General features: G+C 43.0%; 1 protein-coding gene across 2 annotated transcripts in view; it reads left to right on the forward strand.

Annotated features, from left to right (window-relative positions):
• LOC106564882 (protein kinase C alpha type) overlaps positions 1–24,205 on the forward strand; it is a 322,652-nt gene that overhangs the window by 72,369 nt on the left and 226,078 nt on the right. For both annotated transcript variants that reach the window (XM_014131369.3, XM_014131371.3), the window contains exon 3: positions 12,564–12,646. In XM_014131369.3, coding sequence (XP_013986844.1) covers positions 12,564–12,646 — 83 coding nt within the window. The remainder of the gene's footprint in view (positions 1–12,563; positions 12,647–24,205) is intronic.

Below are 24,205 nucleotides of genomic sequence, written 5' to 3' on the forward strand. Positions count from 1 at the left end.
AGGAAGGTAGTAAACACGGTCGAAAGCATCTCTCCCCCCACACACACACACACACACACACACACACACACACACACACACACACACACACACACACGAACATGGTCAAGATCATCTCCTCAACACACTGAAAAACCAATCGGATCCAAACCACCACGTCGTTCAGGTCTGTAAACAGCTTCACCCAAACTCATCTGTTTTCTAGACAAGGTTGGCTTGGTTCAATCAACCACAGATAATGAATTAAAATACTCCTGAATAATTGCGGGGAAATTGAATCTTCTTCCTATTCCACTATTCCTACAGCAATACTGTGAGTGGCATTACCTGTGAAAGACATTATTTGTTGCGTAATTGAATTGTAATCCAAGGGATAGTTGATGGATAGGTAGTAATCTCACACGGCTATACCATCTGGAAAAAAGAAAATAGAAAAATGAATCGAGGCCATGTTCCTGTTCAATGACTTTAGTGAGTGTATTCCATTGGCACAGTGGCTCTGTACCTTTTGCTGTGAAACGAAGCCTGGGTATCTTTGCTACATCATAAATGTGACCCAGTCTCACATAATTATCAATGATTAATGGACCCTCATAAAAGACGGATATCAACCTGGTTCAGCTTCTCCACTTGATGCCATTGTTACCTTGGCATCATTGTTACCATGGCCTTTGACGCCATAAGCTCCCGTTTGAATGGGCAGATGATTAATGCCTCTAGCCCCGCCTCCTCCAAGTGCCCCCTGACAGTGTTCCTTCCTACAGTTTCCGTCCCCAATATGTGCTCATTATGGAAAAAGCAGCGACTGCCTTCCTGTGACCTCCGTTCTGTGTCAAGCCTCTGATGTGGCCGTATGGACTGTAGAGTGTCGATTGAGTTCGGCCAACCTCCATTTTGTGTCATGCTCAATTCTGTGTCATGCCTCTGATCGCCTTCCATAAGTGGCCGTTGTAAAGAGTGTCAACCGTGTTTCCCGCCGACCTCCATTCTGTGAGGATCCTCTTTTGAGAGCCAATAACAACGTGTTGACACCATTCCAGACACCTCCGTTATAGGTCAAGCCTGTAGACCTCTGTCTGTTCTCCATAGAGCTCTGATTATAACCGGTGTCGTCTACGCTCCGTAAACTTCCATTGTGTGCCAAGCCTGTAAGACCCCTAATCATCTGTTGAATACTGCAAGGATTTAGTCAATAGAAGGTAATTGGCACTTTGAATGCAGAACCTGCACTCAAACAATTACTCTCAGAAAACGACGACAGAACCAAAGCTAAGGCTGACCAGGAAGAGTGTATCCATCATGGGACTTCCACTTCCTACTTACTCATCTTACAAGCTCTGGATCAAAATGGCTGCCTTGTTGCTGATGATGATTCTGTTGGAACAAAAAAGGGTATCAATGACCCAGCTAAAGGCATTAGGTCTCATTGACTGAGTAACTATTGGTGATATGGATGACCGCAAAGGACCAGTGCGGTGGGTGTTCAAGAGATGGTCTCAATTCCCAATGGATGATGTCCTCCTTTCAGTTCAAATGTGTATATTGAGTGGAGTGGCCTTCATGTTTTGAATAGACTGAGTTGTGTTCCGTTCCCTGTCAAGTGAAAATCCCTTCCCTGCACCACTGTTGTACCTGGCTGTCGTCGTGACCATGGGCTCTATAATATCTAGAGTGCTGTGCAACAGGAGGTCCATGTCTCATCTTCGTGAAGAGAGAACACTGATGACAGCGGAGGGCAATCATCACTTACATGCCTGACATACACACATGCAGGGACACACACGTGCATTCATGCACATACACGCAGGCAGACGCGCGTGCGCGCGCGCACACACACACACCTCTGTTCTCGCCCTTCCACCCTGGGCTACTGATGGAGCTGTGAGAGATGGTCTCTTTTCATTTTTTAGGATTATGACATTATTGCCCTTACTGTGCTTGTTCCCTTGGAAACAGACGACCCTTTCCCTGCATAAGGGGGCACCTCCCTCTCTCCTCTTGGCTTGGTCTTTTCAAGGCAGTAGACACTGGCTGTACAGGACAGAGCCTTCCAAACAGGGCAATGTTTTGAACTGTACTCAACTAGCAATAATGTGGTATATGCTGTTAACTTATAAAGACACTCAAATAACCGTGACCACTTGTTGTGTTTCAACAGCACTTGTAGTGTGTGTGTGTGTGTGTGTGTGTGTGTGTGTGTGTGTGTGTGTGTGTGTGTGTGTGTGTGTGTGTGTGTGTGTGTGTGTGTGTGTGTGTGTGTGTGTGTGTGTGTGTGTGTGTGTGTGTGTGTGTGTGTGTGTGTGTGTGTGTGTGTGTGTGTGTGTGTGTGTGTGTGTGTGTGTACAGTATGCATATGTGTAGTCTTTTACATTCGTACCTGAATACATGTTGAAAATGGCTAAGAAGAGCCTAAATTGGAACACAGTGGCCGTGGAGTAACATGCTATACATGACATCAGAGCTCTGGCTCTGCGCTGTGTGGGTTAGCTAGTCATGTTGGCAATAGAACAAGCTCTCAAATCATGCTCACCTGATCCAGATAGCGATTTATAATGGAACGTTTTTGGATTGCGTAAACAACAACCGTAATTGTGTGACGGCGAGGATGCAGAGTTGTGTTCTTTCGGTTCCTCAATGGCACAGCTACTGTAGGAGAGCTGAAAAAAGTACCTTAAAGTTGATGACTTCTTTGAATTGCTTAAAACTGTGCACACTTAATTTTGTTGCACCTACCCCACATTTTCCAGGAATAGTCTTATGTTGCTGAATGTAACCAGAATATTTTCAGATTTCGTTATCAACAAATGCGCTGAAAAATTTACAGTAAATGTAAAATGCACATAAAATCAACAGTGTAATGTTTGGATTCAGTATTGTGTCAGGTGAACTGTTGTGTCCTCACCTTTTGATCTAATAATTTTCCCATTATCTCCAAACTGTTCCCTTTCAACTACTACCATGGTTATGCATATGCTTTTCATTAGTAATAAACCGATATGACATTTTTGACCGATATCCGACATTTTCTTTGCCAAAAAAACTTGATACTGATAACCGATATTAAACATTTTAGCTGCCTTTTAAGCATTCTAGTACAGTTAAATAGTTAACACACACACATGGACGCAGCGGTCTAAGGCACTGCATCTCAGTGCAAGAGGCGTCACTACAGTCCATGGTTCGAATCCAGGCTGTATCACATCCGGCCGTGATTGGGAGTCCGATAGGGCGGCACACAATTGGCCCAGCGTCGTCCGGGTTGTCATTGTAAATAAGAATTTGTTCTTAACTGACTTGCCTAGTTAAATAAAGGTTACACACACACGCGCGCCACACTGACTAAAAAGGTATTTTGTTGGCATTTACGTATGTCCCCATTTCCAGTAAAACATAATCAAAACCTATTTCTTTCACTTACTTGCTGTGCTGTTTCGTTGTTAATTTGTTCAGTCATTTCATTCTCAACCAGGATTTCTATGGAACGCTGTTTGGGTCTTTGTGTATCAAAAAAGATACATGTCAAATAACACTGTTTGACGTGTCAAATAATCTTGTTGACCAATCGGTACCTGAATATGACTGCACGTCAAATAATAATTTTATGCGTTCATACATTTTTTGCGTAGTTATTACACATTGATTACACTATCACTTATATTTCACGTGTTGCAACTATTCATTGATATGTATGCTATGATGCTGGTAAAGTTGTCTCGCGCACCTACAGTGCTGGTCATTAAAAAAAGAGAAGCTAGCTAGCTCATGGATGCAAACAATGATCTTCCCCAAAAACATAGCAAAACAACATCTGTTTCAGTAGCTATAGATAGCTTGCTAACTATATAGCTAGGTGTCGTCATCATAAAATAACCCTAATTTATAAGACAGTTCTTATTTGATTAGTGGTGGTCGGACCCATCTATGTGTAGCTAGCCACAATAAGGTTTAGTCACAATAGCGGACTTTGCGGGTTAGCCTTCAAAATAAAAGTATGGCATAATTCTACTATTTGTATTAATTTGCATCACTGTCAATGGCATACTTTTATTTTGAAGTCAAACTGCAAATTCCAGTATTGTGCCTAATCCTTATTGTGGCTAGCTTCACAACACAACCCGGTCCGGTCGAGCCTCACTAGCCAGATGAAGCTAGCTGGCTGCCTATAACGTTAGCTTTGGGCAACAGGGTTAAGTAGCTTGCTATGAACTGAAGTTCAATTTCAATAGGTGAACAACAAGTGGCAACCTAGCTCTTAATTACTCACACAAGGATTCCTAAATCATTTCTAAGAATAATAAAAAATTATTGCATTTTCTACTGGTCATTGTTTTCAGGCTGGTTGTATTGGTGCTAGCTAGGTACCAAGCTAAAGCTAGCTACCCCAGAAGTTGCGGTCGAACAAATTATGCTTTATTACCAACACATCGTTTGTGGCTGATGTTTGCTTGTTTGCAGACTTTTTTGTACAGCTTTGACAGTGCTACTGCAACTTTTTTGACATGCAAAGACCCAAACGACGTTCCATAGTATGTATGTTGTGAAGCTAATAGCAGTGACGTTATTACTGTGTAACTCCGGTAGCGCAACATCTGAAAAATAGCGCACTTGGTAGTGTGTACTGGTGCTCGACCAGTCGGCAAAAGCCAACATCACCAAAGACAGAGAACAGTTGATTGTCAAGGGCAATGAATTCCATTATCTTGGCTTTAATGGATTTCGCCTTTGAGTTGTCTCGCTGAAATTTTCTTACTCTTTCAAATAATTGCTCGACTTGTTGACTGCTCGATCCACACAGCAGACATTGTGGGCTAGGTTAGGAATGCTGTGTTCCACGTGTAGCGCAAAATGTTACGTGGCGTCATTACGTCCTGTACCTATGTTATATAGGTATGCATGGTAGCTTTGACATTGGTTTTTAACATCGCCGTTAAACTAGACATCGGGCCGATTCCGATATGTTCACCGATATATCGTGCATCCCTACTTTTCATATTACTTCTGTTAAAAACATTTCAATTTAGCCCTGTCTATATAGGCCAATTCACACGAGTGTAAAGGGTTAACTGTCTGTTATGTGTGTGTGGTCCAGTTACAGGACAGAAATTAACCCTACGGTGACACAGCTGTGGATCTGAGTGTGTCCATTTGCCTTTCTTTGCGCACAAGGAAGCAGTGACTCTCACCCGGCCCAGATCACCCAAGTGTGACTAAACACCTACCCAAGCCTCCTAAAGCCTCCCTTGGAATCAGATTAAACTCCTTTCCTCCCTCTCTACTCACCACCCGGCACTGAGGAATTACTAGCCTCCTCTTAGGGGAATTACATTTGGGGCGAAAAATTGAGCAGTTTCTTCCTCCATTTCCCTCATGAAACCTCTGCTAGCCCTGGCTGAGACTCCAGTGACTTTAAGCTAAGCTGCTCTGAGATGAATCACAGTTTCCACCCTACTAACCTCCACCAGGGCCGTGTTCAGTAGGCACAAAAAAGAAGAAAACGGAGTGAAACGTGGAGGTACTATCTGAACTAGTCCAATAAGAGATTGCTGTGCTTAACATCTTGCAACAGTTTGCCATAATGAACACGAACCAGATTTTGCAGTACAGTCGGTGGAGAGGAAGAGCATCATACAGTGTAGGGAGCTAGTTGCTTAACACTGAGCTGGAATTAGGAGCCCTTACTGTACGTCTGAATGAGTAATGACATGACAAAAACCTGACATGAAAAATCTAAATCCGCTCACAGTGGCTGCAAACAGAGCATCATACAGTAAGCTAGCTGGTTAACACTGTGCAGGAACCATTATGTCTCTGAATGAGTAATGACATGACATCATAAACCTGACATCACAAGTCTGAACCCCATTCATGGCTTTCACACTGAGTGACATGACAAATGTAAACACATTCACATCAGTCAATGCTTGATGACCATCACATAAGCGATATTATAGTCAAGCCCACTCTAACACACCATGACAATTGAGTTATATAGTATGCAATAACCCGGCGTAACCTGCCACGAATGGTTATGCCTACCGTCCATGTTATATGATGCATATTGTATGGGTTATATGATGCATATTGTATGGGTTGTATGATGCATATTGTATGGGTTATATGATGCCTAGGTAAGAAGAAGCTGCATTATTTCTGGGTTGTAAAAGTTACTGAAACTATGCTATGCTCTAACAGACCTACTATATCAGCTTTATGACCCAAATGCCAAAAGGTTTTATTGCAGATGAAGACGAGGGAAAGCTTCATCCCACATACTAATAGAGGGCTATATTGTTTTATTGAAATTACCCCTCGAACAAGCTTCTGAGAAATCTATGTTTGGGAGATATCTGATTAAATACCTACTGTGGTCCATAATGTTCATATATTATGTTGGAAAGTAAGACTACTGGAAATTCATGATTTGAGTCTGACTTCAAGCCACAGTAAATTATAGGTTTTCAATTAGAAGCTTTAACATAGTGATGTGCATTGAGTGTTGGTGCAGAAAATAGCTGTAGGGAGACTGTATATCCAACGTAAATCATTGTTACAACCCTGATTGAGAATTAAAGGCCCCATGCAGTCAAAAAACGTGATTTCCTGTGTTTTATATATTTCCACACTATAATGTTGGAATAATACTGTGAAATTGTGAAAATTATGATAATGCCCTTGTAGTGTAAGAGCTGTTTGGAAAGAAAAGCGGCTGACATTTCAGCCTGCATTGATGAGATGGAGTTTTGGCCTGTCTGGTGATATCCCCAGGCGATAAATTAGTTAATAGACCAATAAGAAAGAAAGTTCCAAACCTCTCTGCCAATAACAGTTTTCAGTTTTCCCCTCCCCACTCAGACCACTCCCAGACAATCCTAGCAAAATAATTTATTGAGAAATGCACTTTGTTTTAAAATAGTCAAAAAAGCTTCTTCACAATCACAGTAAGGTACTTAATTGTTATCCAGAAATAATTTGATATTGATATAGAAAACGACTGCATTGGACCTTCAAGTATGATCAGAAGGCACCGATCACACAGATTTATGCGAATAATAGACATGTATTAATTAATCTATGCTATTACAACCACTGAGATGGCCAAGCCAAATCTATAACCTATCGCTTCTTCTCCACAACAGTCCTGTTTTATTTCCCATTAAAACAGAAATACTGGAGTTGGGCAAACTTGAGGGGGAATCAATCACATAACACAATAATGTCTGAATTCATTTATTTCTCCAGTTTTATAACTCCTCCACGACGTTACTTAACATGATGGATGGTTACTCCTTCTGTCATCCACTCAGGCCATGGTTTATATTATATCAGAGAGGAGTAGATTTGGGGAAATATTGCCACCCTTTCCACTTCTGGATCTGTGAGTTTATGATATTATTCTAACCTGACCGCTGACAGCCTTCATCGTCATATTATTTATTATTATTATTATTATTCCCATCATTATTATCCTTACTTTCATCATAATCATTATTGTCACCATTATCATTTGTATCGTCATCGTTATCGTTGCTATGGTGATCGTAATCGTCGTCATTGTCATAATGGTCATGGTTTCGCCGTGTTGCAATGCAAATTATTACAGATAATAGACAGTTGAGGCATTAATACGCACCACACGAAATGAAATAAAATAAAACCGATTTGAATCTCTTAGAATTACTGTATGATTTGAAAACGATTATTAGGTCCATCAGCGTTTTGGTAGTGTCCTTATTTATGGCCTCTCGGGTTGGTTTATGATGAAAGCAGCATTCTACCAATGTCGCTTCCCTCCTATCCCCTGTCTCCTCCACCCACCCTCTGACTATCCATGTCTGGGTCGAAGTTGATTCACTGCCACATCGATTGGAGGTTGTCTCCAGACTCCCTTTGTCCTTGGTGTGGTGACTGACTGTCCTGCTCCCCTATCCTTGACTTCTCCTCAGTCTCTTTGGCGTGACATGGAAGACCTGACACAGTCAGGTTAGAGGCAGGGCGCTCTGCTTTTCAACACGTTCTCATGTTCACCTCTCAAGAGCACTTCACACACTGAGACATACAGAAGTGACTATCAGGCCTTCAGCTGGAGTTCAGTAGACTTGTATTTGGAGGCTCAACTCACCATTAGAACCAGCACTTTTGTGCAATTTAAAGGGTGGTTATTGTAAATCAATATAATTATTGCAATTACACTTGTTATGGTCAAACTCACCCAATGTTCTAACTGAAAGTACATAGACAAAAAAGAAAAAACATGCTGCCTTGTGCCGGCAGTTTTCAACAAACCTATGTTTTCGTTTTCATGTTCCTCATACGCAGTGAACTGTTCTAAACAGTCAATTATCCTTTCAACGAGTTTCACAGTAATCCCACGATTATTTAGCAAAAGCCGGTAAGTGCGTGCCTGTTTATGCTTTGCGCTAAAAGAAACAGTGGCGTGACTGAGCCGGAGTGACGTTGAACAGCCTGCTGTTAGAGCCAGCAATTGGATGCCTTGCTTGCCGCAGGTCGACTCTAAAACCCTCTCCCCTCGCAATCGTATTATTCTGACACATACTTCATAATCAAGTCAATGCGCTGATGTCTACATATCTTGATCACTTATTCCAGATCCAAAGCACATTTCCATTCTCGAATCCATCTCCATCTCAATTCCACAGCACTGAATGACAGAAACCAACGTCTCTGAATTGCAACCTTCCGCCATAACATTAGCATGGGCATGGTTTTTTTGGAGTCAGGATCGATTGCATGGAAAGAGAGACATTATCATTCAGATAATTATCCCTTGTTCTGCTGTCGGAGGGGTATTTGAAGATGTAATAAGTATTTATTGTAAAATCCACATTACATTGTGGCCCCTCCATAATTGATGATAATGAGATCACAGCGAGACCCTTCATTAAAAGTTAACATGACATTTTCTCTCTGCTCTTCTAATGCTGTTTTCACCGGCTCATTTACTTCTCCTTCTCCCTGAGAAAGCAAAGCCTTATGAAACCTCACCAAGTCGTTCAAAGTCTTGCTATCTTTTTGAGACCGTTATTTCTGATCTAGGTACAGCCTAAAAGTAATCAGTCTACAGTTGTTAAAGGGATAGTTCATGTTGGTTTCCTTACCCTGTAAGCAGTCCATGGACAAGGTTTTAAAACAATCCATGCTTTGGTTAAAAACTTCTTCGGGATCAGTGTCCCATCCACAGGACAGTTGAGCTAATGTAGGCTAATGCGATTAGCATGAGGTTGTAAGTAACAAGAACATTTCCCAGGACATAGACATATCTGATATTGGCAGAAAGCTCAAATTCCTATTAATCTAACTGCACTTTCCACTTTACAGTAGCCATTACAGTGAAAGAATACCTTGCTATTGTTTGAGTAGAGTGCACAGTTTTGAACATGAAAAGTTGTTAATAAACAAATTAGGCACATTTGGGCAGTCTTGATACAATATTTTGAACAGAAATGCAATGGTTCATTGGATCAGTCTAAAACGTTGCACATACACTGCTGCCATCTAGTGGCCAAAGTCGGAATTGCACCTGGCCTGGAATAATACGTTATGGCCTTTCTCTTGCACTTCAAAGATGATGGTACAAAAACCATACGAAATAACGTTTTTTTTTTTTTTTTTCCTTTTTATTATCTTTTACCAGATCTATTGTGTTATATTCTCCTACATTCCTTTCACATTTCCAAAAACTTAAGTGTTTCCATTGAAATGGTACCAAGAATATGCATATCCTTGCTTCAGGGTCAGAGTTACAGGCAGTTAGATTTGGGTATGTCATTTTAGGCGAAGTTTTAAGTTTCCTTGGCACTGTTTCCAAATGCTCAAAATTATAATATTGGTACCATGACTCCCATTCAAGTTACAGTTCAGATGTAAGCATTTTTCACGCATCATGTTCAAATCATCTATAAGTGACTTTGTTGAGCTTCACAACCAATTTGAGATACTTTTGGGTTTGGATATGTTGTACAAAACATGCTAATAACGCTACCAGGATTTGGATGGGATTTGTGCCACAAATGCTAAAACGTTAGCATTTGGAAACAGTGCCAGGGAAATAAACCCAAAGCATGGCTTGCTGTCATAACTTGTCCATAAACTGCTTACAGGGTAAGGAAACCAATGTGTCATTTTATAATTTGATTGAACTATCGCTTTAACTGTACTTCTTGTTCTGATCCAAGTGTAGTTGTGCAAATCCACCACTTTGTCCACATTGCTCTGGATCCAGGAACTGTACAGTGATTCATAGCCATTGACAGTTTCACTGATCCAAGTACAGCCATTGCATGCTCATCCCATCTCATAGAACCGTGAAACCCTGATTAATAAGGCCCTGCTATTAGCTTTTAATCATCACTCAATACAGTCCCCCTGTATTTACAAGTCTACAAAATGGATCGCATTAACCTATGGCAACAGTGCAGTTGCATTAAGGCTTGTCTGTTCTTTAGTCCCCTGATGAGACTGTTGCTCCAAAATGGCGGTGGTGATGGATGAGTGGTGAAGCCCTACAGTAAGTGCTCCTTTCGGCCTGTAGGAGAGCAGTGGATCTAGTTTCACTGGCAGATAGCCCCTCTAATAAGGCCACCAGGGCCTGTATCCATGGAGATGCAGCCGTAACCTCTTCAGCCTTCTGCCCTTTGACCTTTCTCTTTCAACCACTAGCGAGGAAAGTCTCATAAAGAAACAATCACTTCAGGGCAGGTTATAGGTTGGGTCGTGCTTTTTTGCCGTCTTAGCTGAACAGCAATGTTCCCTATTGTTCAGAATGACCCAATTTCTTCTGGAACAGCAGGTTCCACTAAAGTTGTCCTAAAAATACATAAAATAAAGGCACTTCTCAGAGCAGTTTGGGAGCACCAAAATAGAATAGACATCCACTGAACTGCTGCGAGACTTTTGTCTGACTAATGTGTCTCATTATTATGGACGTATTTAATCCCTCAGAGAGACCATAGTTCACCTCTTCCTCCGCATTTATTAGAGATTACAGACCGCTGTATATCTCTCTGACTGCTGGCGCCTGACAGTGCACTGTCTTCCTTCTCGGCCTCACAGCAAGTTGTGCCACGCAAATGAAAATTGTCTACCTCCTGTATATCATTACGTGACGTGATTCAGAAACCAAATAATTGTGAATAAGGGATAGAATTTGAGCGATCATTTTTTTCTCGCGTTGGTTTGTTGCGACCATACTCACTGTTTACTCGCTTATAGCACTCTGTGGCGTCATGTGGCAGTTCGTAATGATCTGGATGCTTCAGACCATTTGCCGGCTATACTGCAGATTTATGGAAGTTATTGATCATTTGGATTTACGGTGTGACGGCTTTCATATGGGTGGCTGTGGTAATATAAGTTATGGGTTGTGGTCTCGCTGGGGTGTTGACAAGCCAGTATCTCAGGGGTGGGAGGTGGAGAGATGGGACAGGGTTGTTGATATTGTTTTAGCCATCATTAATGTTAACATGAGACATTGGCCTTGATGCTTACTTTGTTTCAGCCAGATCAGACTTCCTGAATAAATGTAGGCCCGGCCGATACTCCGCTAGGCTGGTTCTGTTGATCAGTAGGCCTATTTGTTGGTTTGAAAGCTAAAAGAAGCCTAGCTTTGAGTGGGCACGTTGCACCATTTTACTTAGAAGTTTGTGAAAATTGTTACTACAGAAATTGTGATAATGGTGTAAAAACCTCTTTAGTACGTTGTTACCCATCCTCTCACCATTTGCTACTATAATGTAACCTACATATTGAGTAATTGGGTCATGAAAAGGTCAAAGGGCTAACAATTACTAGTGGTAGCTGTTAACTGCGGTGCATCTCTGAACATCAATGCTATTGATCTACAGTGGCATCATTTAGTGTAGAGCGAACAACATTTAGTGTAGAGCGAACAACATTTAGTATAGAGCGAACAACATTTAGTATAGAGCGAACCACATTTATTTTTTATTTTCCCATGAAATATGGGACCAGCACTGTACATGTTGCGTATATATTTTTGATCAGTATACTATAGTTCGGAGAGAGGGAAAGAGATAGACGGAGACAAAAGGTATAGCTACAATTCTGAGAGATCTATAGGCACAGCCAGCAATCTGTAGCCAAGCTAAAAGACAGAGCCATCAGAGACTATCTATTATTCAAGCAACCAATACACTCAGCTCCACCACCACTATTATCCCCCAGTGTCTGAGCTCAGCTCGGTTTCCAATGTGGCGCTAGTGTAGCCAAACACTGGGTGTACGCAATGAGGCTATGAGAATGCGGAGCTCTGTGCTGTGCCGTGCCGTTGTGTGCGTTTGTGTGTGCCCGTAAGGCCTGCGAGACAGTGAGGAGGTAGTGGTACAGTACTTTGGCTGCCGTAGGCTGTACAAGCCATCTGGAGAGATGATTAGCCACACATTGTTTTTTCCCCCCTCTGCTCTTAGTGGTGTCTGTTCTATGTCTTGCAAGACTTCAGGCTAATTTAGATCTGCTAAAGCTACGATACAGGAAAACAAATCAAGTTGACTCACTCTTCTTCTCTCTCTCTCTCTCTCTCTCTGCAGTTTGCTGTTTCGTGGTCCACAAGAGGTGCCATGAGTTTGTCACGTTCTCTTGCCCCGGTGCGGATAAGGGTCCCGACACAGACGTAAGTAGCCGTACCCCACCCTCTACCCCTCATGTTCTCACCGCCTCTCCACTCTTAGGGTCCCTAAGCTTCTGTCAATGTACCCCTCCCAAAATGCACCCCTAGCGAAAGGGGGCACCGCCAAGGCACATCTCTTCTAAGCCTGCGTCCCAAATGGCACCCTATTACCATATAGTGTATGAATATGTTAGTATAGGGTGCCTTTTGGGACGCAGGTTAAGTATATGGTTACTCTCAAAGTGACAGCCTTGCAGGACAGACCGAACGTCCTCGTCTCGTTGACCGGGGCTGAGCATTAAGGAAGAAGAATGAGTCTGCTCCTTGTCTGACAGGAGATCATTGTGTGTGGAGGCCCAGAGCTGTAGTATCGTACATCACCTTGCTCTGTGTATTGGGAGGCCAGTCAGGCTAGTTTTTTTGGCTTGAAGTTGTAGGAGTTGAATTTCGGCAGAGTTCTTTGGTTTGGTATCATAAAGAAGTTGGCTCTGTACTCTACTTTCAAACGCCTGACAAGAACTTTCCATTTGAAACGGAAAACAAAATGGACAAGTCCAGGTGGTCCCTTCCCGTTTCAGTGTGTCTTTTTTTCTTCTCAATTTGATGCCTAATGAACGCAACCGGTCACTTCAAGTTCAGTGACTTTGGACACTGCTTTAATCTCTCACTCTGGCAGGAAGTCGGATAATGAACAGGGCTCTCTGGATGAATCATACCAACTGATGGCCAGCTTACCTCGTTTCACCTCAATATACCTAATTTTATCTTCTGAGGGGTCACTTTGTCCCAGTCATTATATCACTCGAGGACACTTCCAGGTCCGCTCCGAAGTGTACACTCGTTTACCACCTGTTAAGGAACATGGGGAGATCCCCCACGATTTAAGACTTTTGACTGGCCCCAGTAGTCTAACTAAATGACAACCCACACCAGTGTCATACCTGGCACTCTTGACATCACATGAAAATATATTACATTAACTTTCAGCATCTGTGTTGAATTATTTGGTGCATAAATCTCTCCTGAATAAATCTTACTTGGATCACCACTTAGATTCCCTAGCAGTGGATGAAGAGTGACTCCTAGTACTTTCCTCTGTGGGAGTGTGGCTTCCTAGCACGTTAGGTGTGAAGGTACACTAGCCTGGCCTAGCAGCACAGCTCTGACTGTTTGTTTGCATCCCAAAACACATCCTATTCCCTATAGAGTGCACTAGCTTTGACCAGAGCCCTGGTCCAAAATAGTGCACTATATAGGCAATATGATGCCATTTGGGACTCAACTTCTTTCTCCCTCATGGCGTTCTCCGGGTGGCCCCGTAACTGGAGATGTCATTCAAGCTCCTCAACCGTCCGCTGCCTTTAATAGAACGCCCCGCGGCTGACACGCATGCTCTAAAGAAAGTAGTACGTGAACATGTGTCAAACTCATTCCACAGAGGGCTGAGTGTCTGTGGGTTTTCGCTCCTCCCTTGTACTTGATTGATGAGTTAAGGCCACTAATTAGTAAGGAACTCTCCTCACTTGGTTGTCTAGGTCTTCCTCCATGGAATGAGTTTGACACCCCTGTGCTAAGGGATTTTCTTCGCTAGTGGGGCTTGGAGGGGTTATAATGATAAGGGCAGCAGGTAACTCCCCATTTTGTCAGCATTCCAAATATATGTTCATGTCAATTATAGTAATCCAACTTTATGGATTTATTAGGGCAGACTTTGTCATTAGGCACAGATCTAGGACCAGCTTACCAACCCCCAGACTTAAACTTGTGAAGAACATAGGATGCCCTAGATCTGAAGTCACTATCAGATATGTTATTAGCAAATCAGTCATCAGTGGCCACATTTCTCAGCATTACAGTAACAGATGGTTGAGTTACATAATGTAAGAAAAGCACTGTTCCTACTGAAAAGTCTCTGGTTCATGGGCTTACAGAATGCATCCAAACAAAAAGTGTGCGTTGTTCTTTTGAGTCTGCTAATGTAGCCATAATGACTGCTGCGAGCTAACGTTAGCCTCGCGAAATGCCCACATCTTAATCATTAAGCCCATTCCACATGGGATACGCATCCCAAATGGCACCCCATTGCCTATATAGTGCACTACTTTTGAACAGGGCCCATTTAGTACACTATATAGGCAATAGGGTGCCATTTGGGACGCAGAGAGGTTGTGAATTGCCCATCCGGGATAGATTCACTGCACATGTTAGCGTATGTGCAGTTTTCCCTAGCAACCTAATTGCTAGGTGGGCAGAATCCAAAATAAAGGGTGAATAATAGGAGCATAAACAATGGTTCTCTCTCAAATGGGACCCTATTGCCTATATTGTGCACTACTTTCCATAGGGCTCTGGTCAGAAGTACTAAATAAGGAATAGGGGGCCATTTGGGACCCTAACCCTGACTATGTCTAACTTAGGGCACTTCAGCAATATTGAAAAGCAAACATACTGAAGAATAGGTTCCTAAAGCAAAGTGTACTGTAAAGGTCTAATGAAAAACTGTTGCGCTCGCGTCAAGCAATCTCCCAATACCACCCTTTCCACTTGAGCTATAGGGCTATGTTTTCCCGGAGGCACGGTGAGGGTTAATTGGCTAGATTAGTGCAGTTAACTGCTTCAAAATGGTTTCATTTGGCCACTCTGCTCTTTGTTGCTAACAGAGGCTTGGCTAGTATGTGTAGTGTTTTGCAGAACAAGCTTGGTTAATAATTAGGGCTGGGAATTGCCAGGAACCTAACAATATGATATCGCGATACTTATTTGGCAATATGATATATATTGCGATTCTCACGATTCTATATGTATTGCGATTTGAGACTGTGATTTTATTCGATGTTCCAAACATATTGCTCACCATATATCTGCTGCAGAGAGACGAGAGAGAGCCATGAATAAAATAGATTTGATCAGTCATGGAAATACAATTGGTTCCATAATTGATAACAAAGTATGAAGGAAAAATACTGGAGTTTTGGTTCAGGTACAGCCAACTAGCACAAAAATAATATTGCAATATTGTCAAAGCGATACGCTATATCATCAGAAATAATATCCCGATATGTAACTGTTTTCCCCCCATCACTATTAATAATGCATGGACTTCCTGGTCCCCCTACAGGGCCATGGAGATGAAACACAGATGTCTGCATTCCTAATGACACCCTTTTCCTTACATAGTGTACTACTTGGGTTAATACATAGGCTGTGTTTACTCAGGCAGACCAATTCTGATCTTTTTTTTCACTAATTGGTATTTTGACCGATCAGATGTGAAAATATCTGATGTGATTGGTCGAACGAGCAATTAGTGGGAGAAAAAAAAATCTGAATTGGGATGCCTGTGTAAACGCAGCCATCGAGTCTTGGTCTAAAAACAGTGCACTATATAGGGAATAGGTTGTCATTTGGGATGCTGCCTGAGAGAGCCAGTGGCTGAGTCATGAAGGACCCATCCTTTCTCCCTCCCCAGTCTATGAACCCAGGAGCCTGAGTAGGCCCTGCCGCATGCCTGACGGTAAATGTAGCCTGCTAGCCGCCCATGTCTCTATGATGTAATCATGCCTGTCTCTGGCATACTCCAACCCCCCCTCCTCCTTTTCACCCCTCACCCCCTACGGAGTCGAATACCAGCGTGTACTCTCAGTAGCACATGCCCCTGCGCTTGCATGCCAGACCACAGGAGGTTGGTGGCAGCTTAATTGGGGAAGACGGGCTTGTAGTAATGGCTGGAGCGGAATTAGATGGAATGGTATCAAATACAACAAACGCATGGTTTCCATATGTTTGATGCCATTCCATGATGCCATGCCATTCCATCCTCCCCTCAGAAGCCTCCACTCTGTGTCAGACGTTCCAAAGAGAATGTGGCTCACACGCCGAGTGCTGGAAATTCAAAGCGACATTTTTGTGCTTAGCACACACTTTTTGTCTCGTTTTTTTTTTTTTTGTGTTGACATGTACAGTGGAGTGGAGGGTGCTGCTGTCCCTGCTTCTTTAGCCAAATGAAAACCCATTATCTCTCTCTCTCTTCTCTCTTCTCTCTCTCTTCCCTCTCTTCTCTTCTCTCTCTCTCTCTGTCCTCTCTTCTCTCTCTCTTTCCTCTTTCTTTCTCCTCTCTCTCCCTCTTTCTTTCTCCTCTTTCTCTCTCTTTCTTTCTTTCTCTCATCTATTTATTTCTCTCTCTCAGCACAGTCATTGGTGCCTGCGCTGCTCCACTGGAGCTTCTGATAACTGTCACATAGAATTACATTCATGAATGAGACCCAGGCTAACTAGACTACAGCAGCCCCATTAATTCAGTGTGTCTGAGGAAGTTTGTGGGGGGGGGGGGTCAACAAGCGTAATACATGTTGTTAATGAGGTTGCTTTAATGAGCCTCTTGTTTGAATCTTTTTTTGTTGTTGTTATATCTGCTTCCCAATTGGCTCCCTATTCCCTGTATAGTGCACTGCTTTTGACCAGGGGCTCTGTTTAAAAGTAGTGCACTATTTTGAAAATAGGTTGCCATTTTGGACACCACCAATGCCTCAATGCACAGGATGCGAGGCTGAATGCCTTTTTGTCCCTCCCACACAAATGAATGGTGTCAGATCATTGAGTCTGTATGGCTAATGAGGTTCCTCATACCACACAGAGCTAATTATTATGATCCACTGTCATGCAGGCTACTTGATCAAACGGCACTAAATGAAAGCGAGACGTTGAATGAACATGAGATATTACTCATTACTACCATCTGCTGATGTGGTGGGAATATAACCTCATATCAGTCATCATAGTTGTTATATACATGTATATATGGAGTGATCTGGTTATCCATTCCTGTATGTACAATGTTGTTAAGAGATTACTTGTGAATGTGAATACTTTCAAAACAATGTTATTGAGCTAATGCTTATTTTCTCACTCAGAGCCGGTCCTGACCTCCCTGGGGCCCTAAGCAGAATTCTGCTAAGGGGCCCTCCTACCTGACCTGTGACCCATGTAAACCATTTGCCATTGCCACACAGTCACGCCTGACATCCCAGTGCTCACACTACAATCCTCCCTCCTTTAAAACAGTTTGCTCCGTCTGTCGGTCTAAGAATAATTAGATATACTTATTCTATAAAACAGAATGAGGTATAAACAAAAAATATGTATTGAATCAAATATTGTCTGTAGTATCTTAAGATAAGTGAATATTAACATTAACATAAATAAGAAATTGTAGAAAATATTAAATAATAAAATATAGCACTGAGCTTTGGCTCTGCTGCCTGGTAATTAGTCCAGCCCTCACAATATTAGCTTTGTCTATACAATGTAAACATAAGTCTATATGCTATGGCTGCAGCTATATGTCTCAAAATAGTACAATAAACCCTATACAGCTGTGTGATTAACTTTGGTTCCCTTTCAGCCTGGGAATTTTCAGCATCAGCATGGGCACCATCTGTCTGGACTGTCTGGAAGAAATGGAGAAAGTATGTCACATAGTTAGTTAAGCAGTGATCTACACAAATGCACTTCTGCCATACAATCTTAAATGTTACCAAGTGTGTAAACATTTGAATGTTTGAATTAAAATCTTACCATCAAAATATTCCTCTTCTGCACTTTCTTGATGCAAAATCACCAATGATGTCATCGTAGGACATGTGTTTCCCCACGTCATGATTTATGCTCATGATGGCCAGACCGCTCAAACGTTCCTGTGACATGGAAGACCTCAGGTAGCTTTTGATGAGCTTTCATTTTGAAAAACTCCTCTCTGACGATGCTACTGGTAGGGTGACTGCAATTCTTAAGGCTATCCAAAGGTTAGGATAGAGTTCCTCCAGGTTTTTCTCACAGAGAAAGGAAAGCAGCTCAAAGGCAGTTATCTGATGGTAGATCAGGTCAATTCTGAATCTCGTGTGCCAGATCCATTCCACTGATGTAACAGTCATCTCTGAAGGTTAGAGTGTTTTCAACTTCCATGCAGTGAGCCTTTTAAAGATTCACTGGACATCTGAGAGGCAGTGCTGAAGTTCAGCAGCACTCCATATTTGGTTTCACCTGGTTGAGTGTTTTAAATCTCTCATTCATCGATGTCGCAGCAGTCGACCACAATGTTGAAGTAGTGGACTTCAAGGTTTTTCAGTGCGTCAGTCACTGGTTCGTCAGGAGCCTCATAGCTGAAATACCTCTTGCTGATTCTGTCTCTTCTCTCTCAGAACAGCCTCCACATTCATTTATTCACAAATGCCTTTGGCTGTTGTCTGGGCCTCAGAGAATCCAGTTTCCCGGTATGTACGGTACTGAGGGAGCCCTTTTTCATTTGAGATTAAATTCACTGCGATATACAACTGCATTGAGGCGGATTGGAGGAGCTTGTTCACCTTGTTTGTCATTGTCGCTATCTCACACCATACGACACAGCAAATCAAGAAGCGGTAGGACCCAACTTCCTCTGCAATGCTTGTGCCTCCACTTTGGCCACAGGATTGTTGATCGTCGTTCTGCCCCTGAGCAAGGCAGTTAATCCACTGCTCCCCGGGCGCCGAAGTCGTGGGCGTCGATAAAGGCAGTCCTCCGCACCTCTCTGATTCAGAGGGGTTGAGTTAAATGCGGAAGACACATTTCAGTTGAATACATTGTTGGACAACTGACTAGGTAGCCCCCTTTCCCTTTTATTATTATAATAATAATACTAATAATAATAAGTAAGAAGAGGTGTATGGTGAAGAGAAGAGGGTGTGTGTAGTGTTCCCATGGCCCCTTTAAGCCAGGGGAAAACGGGTAAAAACAACAGTGTTTATTCTGTCTTGTAAATGTTTATGGACTATGGCCCTGCATTCAGGTATGCCTCAAAACTATCTCTCCAGCTATTCGCAAGGGCTAAACAGGGTTCATTACAAATAATGAAACGCAACCAGACCTAGTGAACATGTTGTCGTCTACTTAAATATTTAGAATATTTTTGCTTTGCTGGTGAAAGGGCCACTTCGCGTAATGCCTGTCGATGAGTCTGGCAGCACATGTTTCAGTACGATCCTCTCAAGCTCTGTCAGGTTGGATGGGGAGCGTTGCTGCACAGCTATTTTCAGGTCTCTCCAGAGATGTTCGATCGGGTTCAAGTCTGGGCTCTGGCTGGTCCGCTCAAGGACATTCAGAGTCTTGTCCCAAAGCCACTCCTGAATTGTCTTGGCTGTGTGCTTACGGTCATTGTCCTGTTGTAAGGTGAACCTTCGCCCCAGTCTGAGGTCCTGATCGCTCTGGAGCAGGTTTTCATCAAGGATCTTTCTGTACTTTGCTCCGTTCATCTTTCCCTTGATCCTGACTAATCTCCCAGTCCTTGCCGCTGAAAAGCATCCCTACAGCATGATGCTGCCACCACCATGCTTCACCGTAGGGATGGTGCCAGGTTTCCTCCAGACGTGACACTTGGCATTCCGGCCAAAGAGTTCAATCTGGTTTCATCAGACCAGAGAATCTTGTTTCTCATGGTCGTAGAGTCCTTTAGTTGCGTTTTGGCAAACTCCATGCGAGCTGTCATGTGCTTTTTACTGAGGAGTGGATTCGGTCTGGCCACTCTACCATAAAGGCCTGATTGGTGGAGTGCTGCAGAGAGGCCTGATTTGGTGGAGTGCTGCAGAGATGGTTGTCCTTCTAGAAGGTTCTCCCATCTCCACAGAGGAGCTCTGTCAGCGATCATCGGGTTCATGGTCACCTCCCTGACCAAGGCCCTTCTCCCCCGATTGCTCATTTTGGAACCACCAAGCTCTAGGAAGAGTCTTGGTGGTTCCAAACTTCTTCCATTTTAGAATGATGGAGGCCACTGTGTTCTTGGGGACCTTCAATGCTGCAGAAATGTTTTGGTACACTTCCCCAGATCTGTGCCTCTACGTAATCCTGTCTCGGAGCTCTACGGACAATTCCTTCGACCTCAAGGCTTGGTTTTTGCTCTGATACGCACTGTCAACTGTGGGAACTTATATAGACAGGCATGTGTCTTTCCAAATCATGTCCAATCAATTGAATTTACCACAGGTGGACTCCAAGTTGTAGAAACATCTCAAGGATGATTAATGAAACAGGATGCACCTGAGCTCAATTTCGAGTCTCATAGCAAAGGGTCTGAATACTTATGTAAATAAGGTATTTCTGTTTTTTTTATTTCCCAAAAATGTGCAAACAAATCAATCTGTACTCACTTTCATTATGCGGTATTGTGTGGAAATTGATGAGTATAATTTTTTTTATCCATCTTAGAATAAACCTGTGACATAAAATGTGGAAAAAGTCAAGGGGTCTGAATACTTTCCGAAGGCACTGTATTTGTGTATAATCCCTTCCCTGTCTGTCAATAGATCAAATCAAAGGTTGCTTGAGAACTTGTCTCTATGATTGGGGTCATTCGCTCCCGACATGCACCTATGCAAATAGGACCACTGCACAAAATGGCGTTCCCTTAAAGTACATAGCTGGGTGCATCTCAACAGCCTTACTTGACTTCCTCACCTCATCTTATTTCCTTCATCTGCGCTGATATGGAACATTTGTTGTTCTGGTGAAAATATACCAGATAGACATCACCTATTCTCTGGGCTCAGATGGAGAGGAAGCCACTCTAGACTAGTGAGATGTGTCCTCCTCCCAGTCCTGAGTCATGGTGCTGTGATGTCATCTCGCTCCAGACCGTTGTGTTTCTGCCTCACTGCTGAGTGTTGCTCTGGTCCCCGCTGCCCAAGCCTGAACCTAATTGGGTGTATCCAAATCAAATCAAATTTATTTATATAGCTGATATCTCAAAGTGCTGTACAGAAACCCAGCCTAAAACCCCAAACAGCAAGCAAAGCATGTGAAAGAAGCACGGTGGCTAGTAAAAACTCCCTAGGAAAAACTCCCTAGAAAGGCCAAAAACCTAGGAAGAAACCTAGAGAGGAACCAGGCTATGAGGGGTGGCCAGTCCTCTTCTGGCTGTGCAGGGTGGATATTATAACAGAACATGGTCAAGATGTTAAAATGTTCATAAATGACCAGCATGGTCAAATAATAATAATCATAGTAGTTGTCGAGGGTGCAACAAGCACGTCCGGTGAACAGGTCAGGGTTCCATAGCCGCAGGCAGAACAGTTGAAACTGGAGCAGCAGCATGGCCAGGTGGACTGGGGACAGCAAGGAGTCATCATACCAGGTAGTCCTGAGGCATGGTCCTAGGGCTCAGGTCCTCCGAGAGAAAGACAGAAAGAGAGAAAGAGAGAATTAGAGAGGGCATATTTAAATTCACACAGGACACCGGATAAGACAAGAGAAATACTCCAGATGTAACAGACTGACCCTAGCCCCCCGACACATAAACTACTGCAGTATAAATACTGGAGGCTGAGACAGGAGGGATCAGAAGACACTGTGGCCCCATCCGATGATACCCCCGGACAGGGCCAAACAGGCAGGATATAACCCCACCCACTTTGCCAAAGCACAGCCCCCACACCACTAGAGGGATGTCTCCAACCACCAACTTACCGTCCTAAGACAAGGCCGAGTATAGCCCACAACGACCTCCGCCATGGCACAACCCAAGGGGGGGCGCCAACCCAGACAGGAAGACCACGTCAGTGACTCAACCCACTCAAGTGACGCACCCCTCCCATGGACGGCATGGAAGAACACCAGTAAGCCAGTGACTCAGCCCCTGTAAAAGGGTTAGAGGCAGAGAATCCCAGTGGAAAGAGGGGAACCGGCAAGGCAGAGACAGCAAGGGCGGTTCGTTGCTCCAGCCTTTCCGTTCACCTTCACACTCCTGGGCCAGACTATACTTAATCATAGGACCTACTGAAGAGATAAGTCTTCAGTAAAGACTTAAAGGTTGAGACTGAGTCTGCGTCTCTCACATTGGTAGGCAGACCATTCCATAAAAATGGAGCTCTATAGGAGAAAGCCCTACCTCCAGCCGTTTGCTTAGAAATTCTAGGGACAATTAGGAGGCCTGCGTCTTGTGACCGTAGCGTACGTGTAGGTATGTACGGCAGGACCAAATCGGAAAGATGGGTAGGAGCAAGCCCATGTAATGCTTTGTAGGTTAGCAGTAAAACCTTGAAATCAGCCCTTGCCTTAACAGGAAGCCAGTGTAGGGAGGCTAGCACTGGAGTAATATGATCACATTTTTTGGTTCTAGTCAGGATTCTAGCAGCCGTATTTAGCACTAACTGAAGTTTGTTTAGTGCTTTATCCGGGTAGCCGGAAAGTAGAGCATTGCAGTAGTCCAGCCTAGAAGTAACAAAAGCATGGATTAATTTTTCTGCGTCATTTTTGGACAGAAAGTTTCTGATTTTTGCAATATTACGTAGATGGAAAAAAGCTGTCCTTGAAACAGTCTTCATATGTTCTTCAAAAGAGAGATCAGGGTCCAGAGTAACGCCGAGGTCCTTCACAGTTTTATTTGAGACGACTGTACAACCATCCAGATTAATTGTCAGATTCAACAGAAGATCTCTTTGTTTCTTGGGACCTAGAACAAGCATCTCTGTTTTGTCCGAGTTTAAAAGTAGAAAGTTTGCAGCCATCCACTTCTTTATGTCTGAAACACAGGCTTCTAGCGAGGGCAATTTTGGGGCTTCACCATGTTTCATTGAAATGTACAGCTGTGTGTCGTCCGCATAGCAGTGAAATTTAACATTATGTTTTCGAATGACATCCCCAAGAGGTAAAATATATAGTGAAAACAATAGTGGTCCTAAAACGGAACCTTGAGGAACACCGAAATTTACAATTGATTTGTCAGAGGACAAACCATTCACAGAGACAAACTGATATCTTTCCGACAGATAAGATCTAAACCAGGCCAGAACTTGTCCATGTAGACCAATTTGGGTTTCCAATCTCTCCAAAAGAATGTGATGATCGATGGTATCAAAAGCGGCACTAAGATCTAGGAGCACGAGGACAGATGCAGAGCCTCGGTCTGACGTCATTAAAAGGTCATTTACCACCTTCACAAGTGCAGTCTCAGTGCTATGATGGGGTCTAAAACCAGACTGAAGCGTTTCGTATACATTGTTTGTCTTCAGGAAGGCAGTGAGTTGCTGTGCAACAGCTTTTTCTAAAATTTTTGAGAGGAATGGAAGATTCGATATAGGCCGATTAGTTTTTTTTATAATTTCTGGGTCAAGATTCGGCCTTTTCAAGAGAGGCTTTATTACTGCCACTTTTAGTGAGCTTGGTACACATCCGGTGGATAGAGAGCCGTTTATTATGTTCAACATAGGAGGGCCAAGCACAGGAAGCAGCTCTTTCAGTAGTTTAGTTGGAATAGGGTCCAGTATGCAGCTTGAGGATTTGGAGGCCATGATTATTTTCATCATTGTGTCAAGAGATATAGTACTAAAACACTTTAGTATCTCCCTTGATCCTACGTCCTGGCAGAGTTGTGTAGACTCAGGACAATGGAGCTTTGGAGGAATACCCAGATTTAAAGAGGAGTCTGTAATTTGCTTTCTAATGATCATGATCTTTTCCTCAAAGAAGTTCATAAATGTATTACTGCTGAAGTGAAAGCCATCCTCCATTTGCGAAGGCTGCTTTTTAGTTAGCTTT

The sequence above is a fragment of the Salmo salar genome, chromosome 12 (genome assembly GCF_965601325.2).
Source record: "Salmo salar chromosome 12, fSalSal1, whole genome shotgun sequence".
Lineage (NCBI taxonomy): Eukaryota > Metazoa > Chordata > Actinopteri > Salmoniformes > Salmonidae > Salmo > Salmo salar.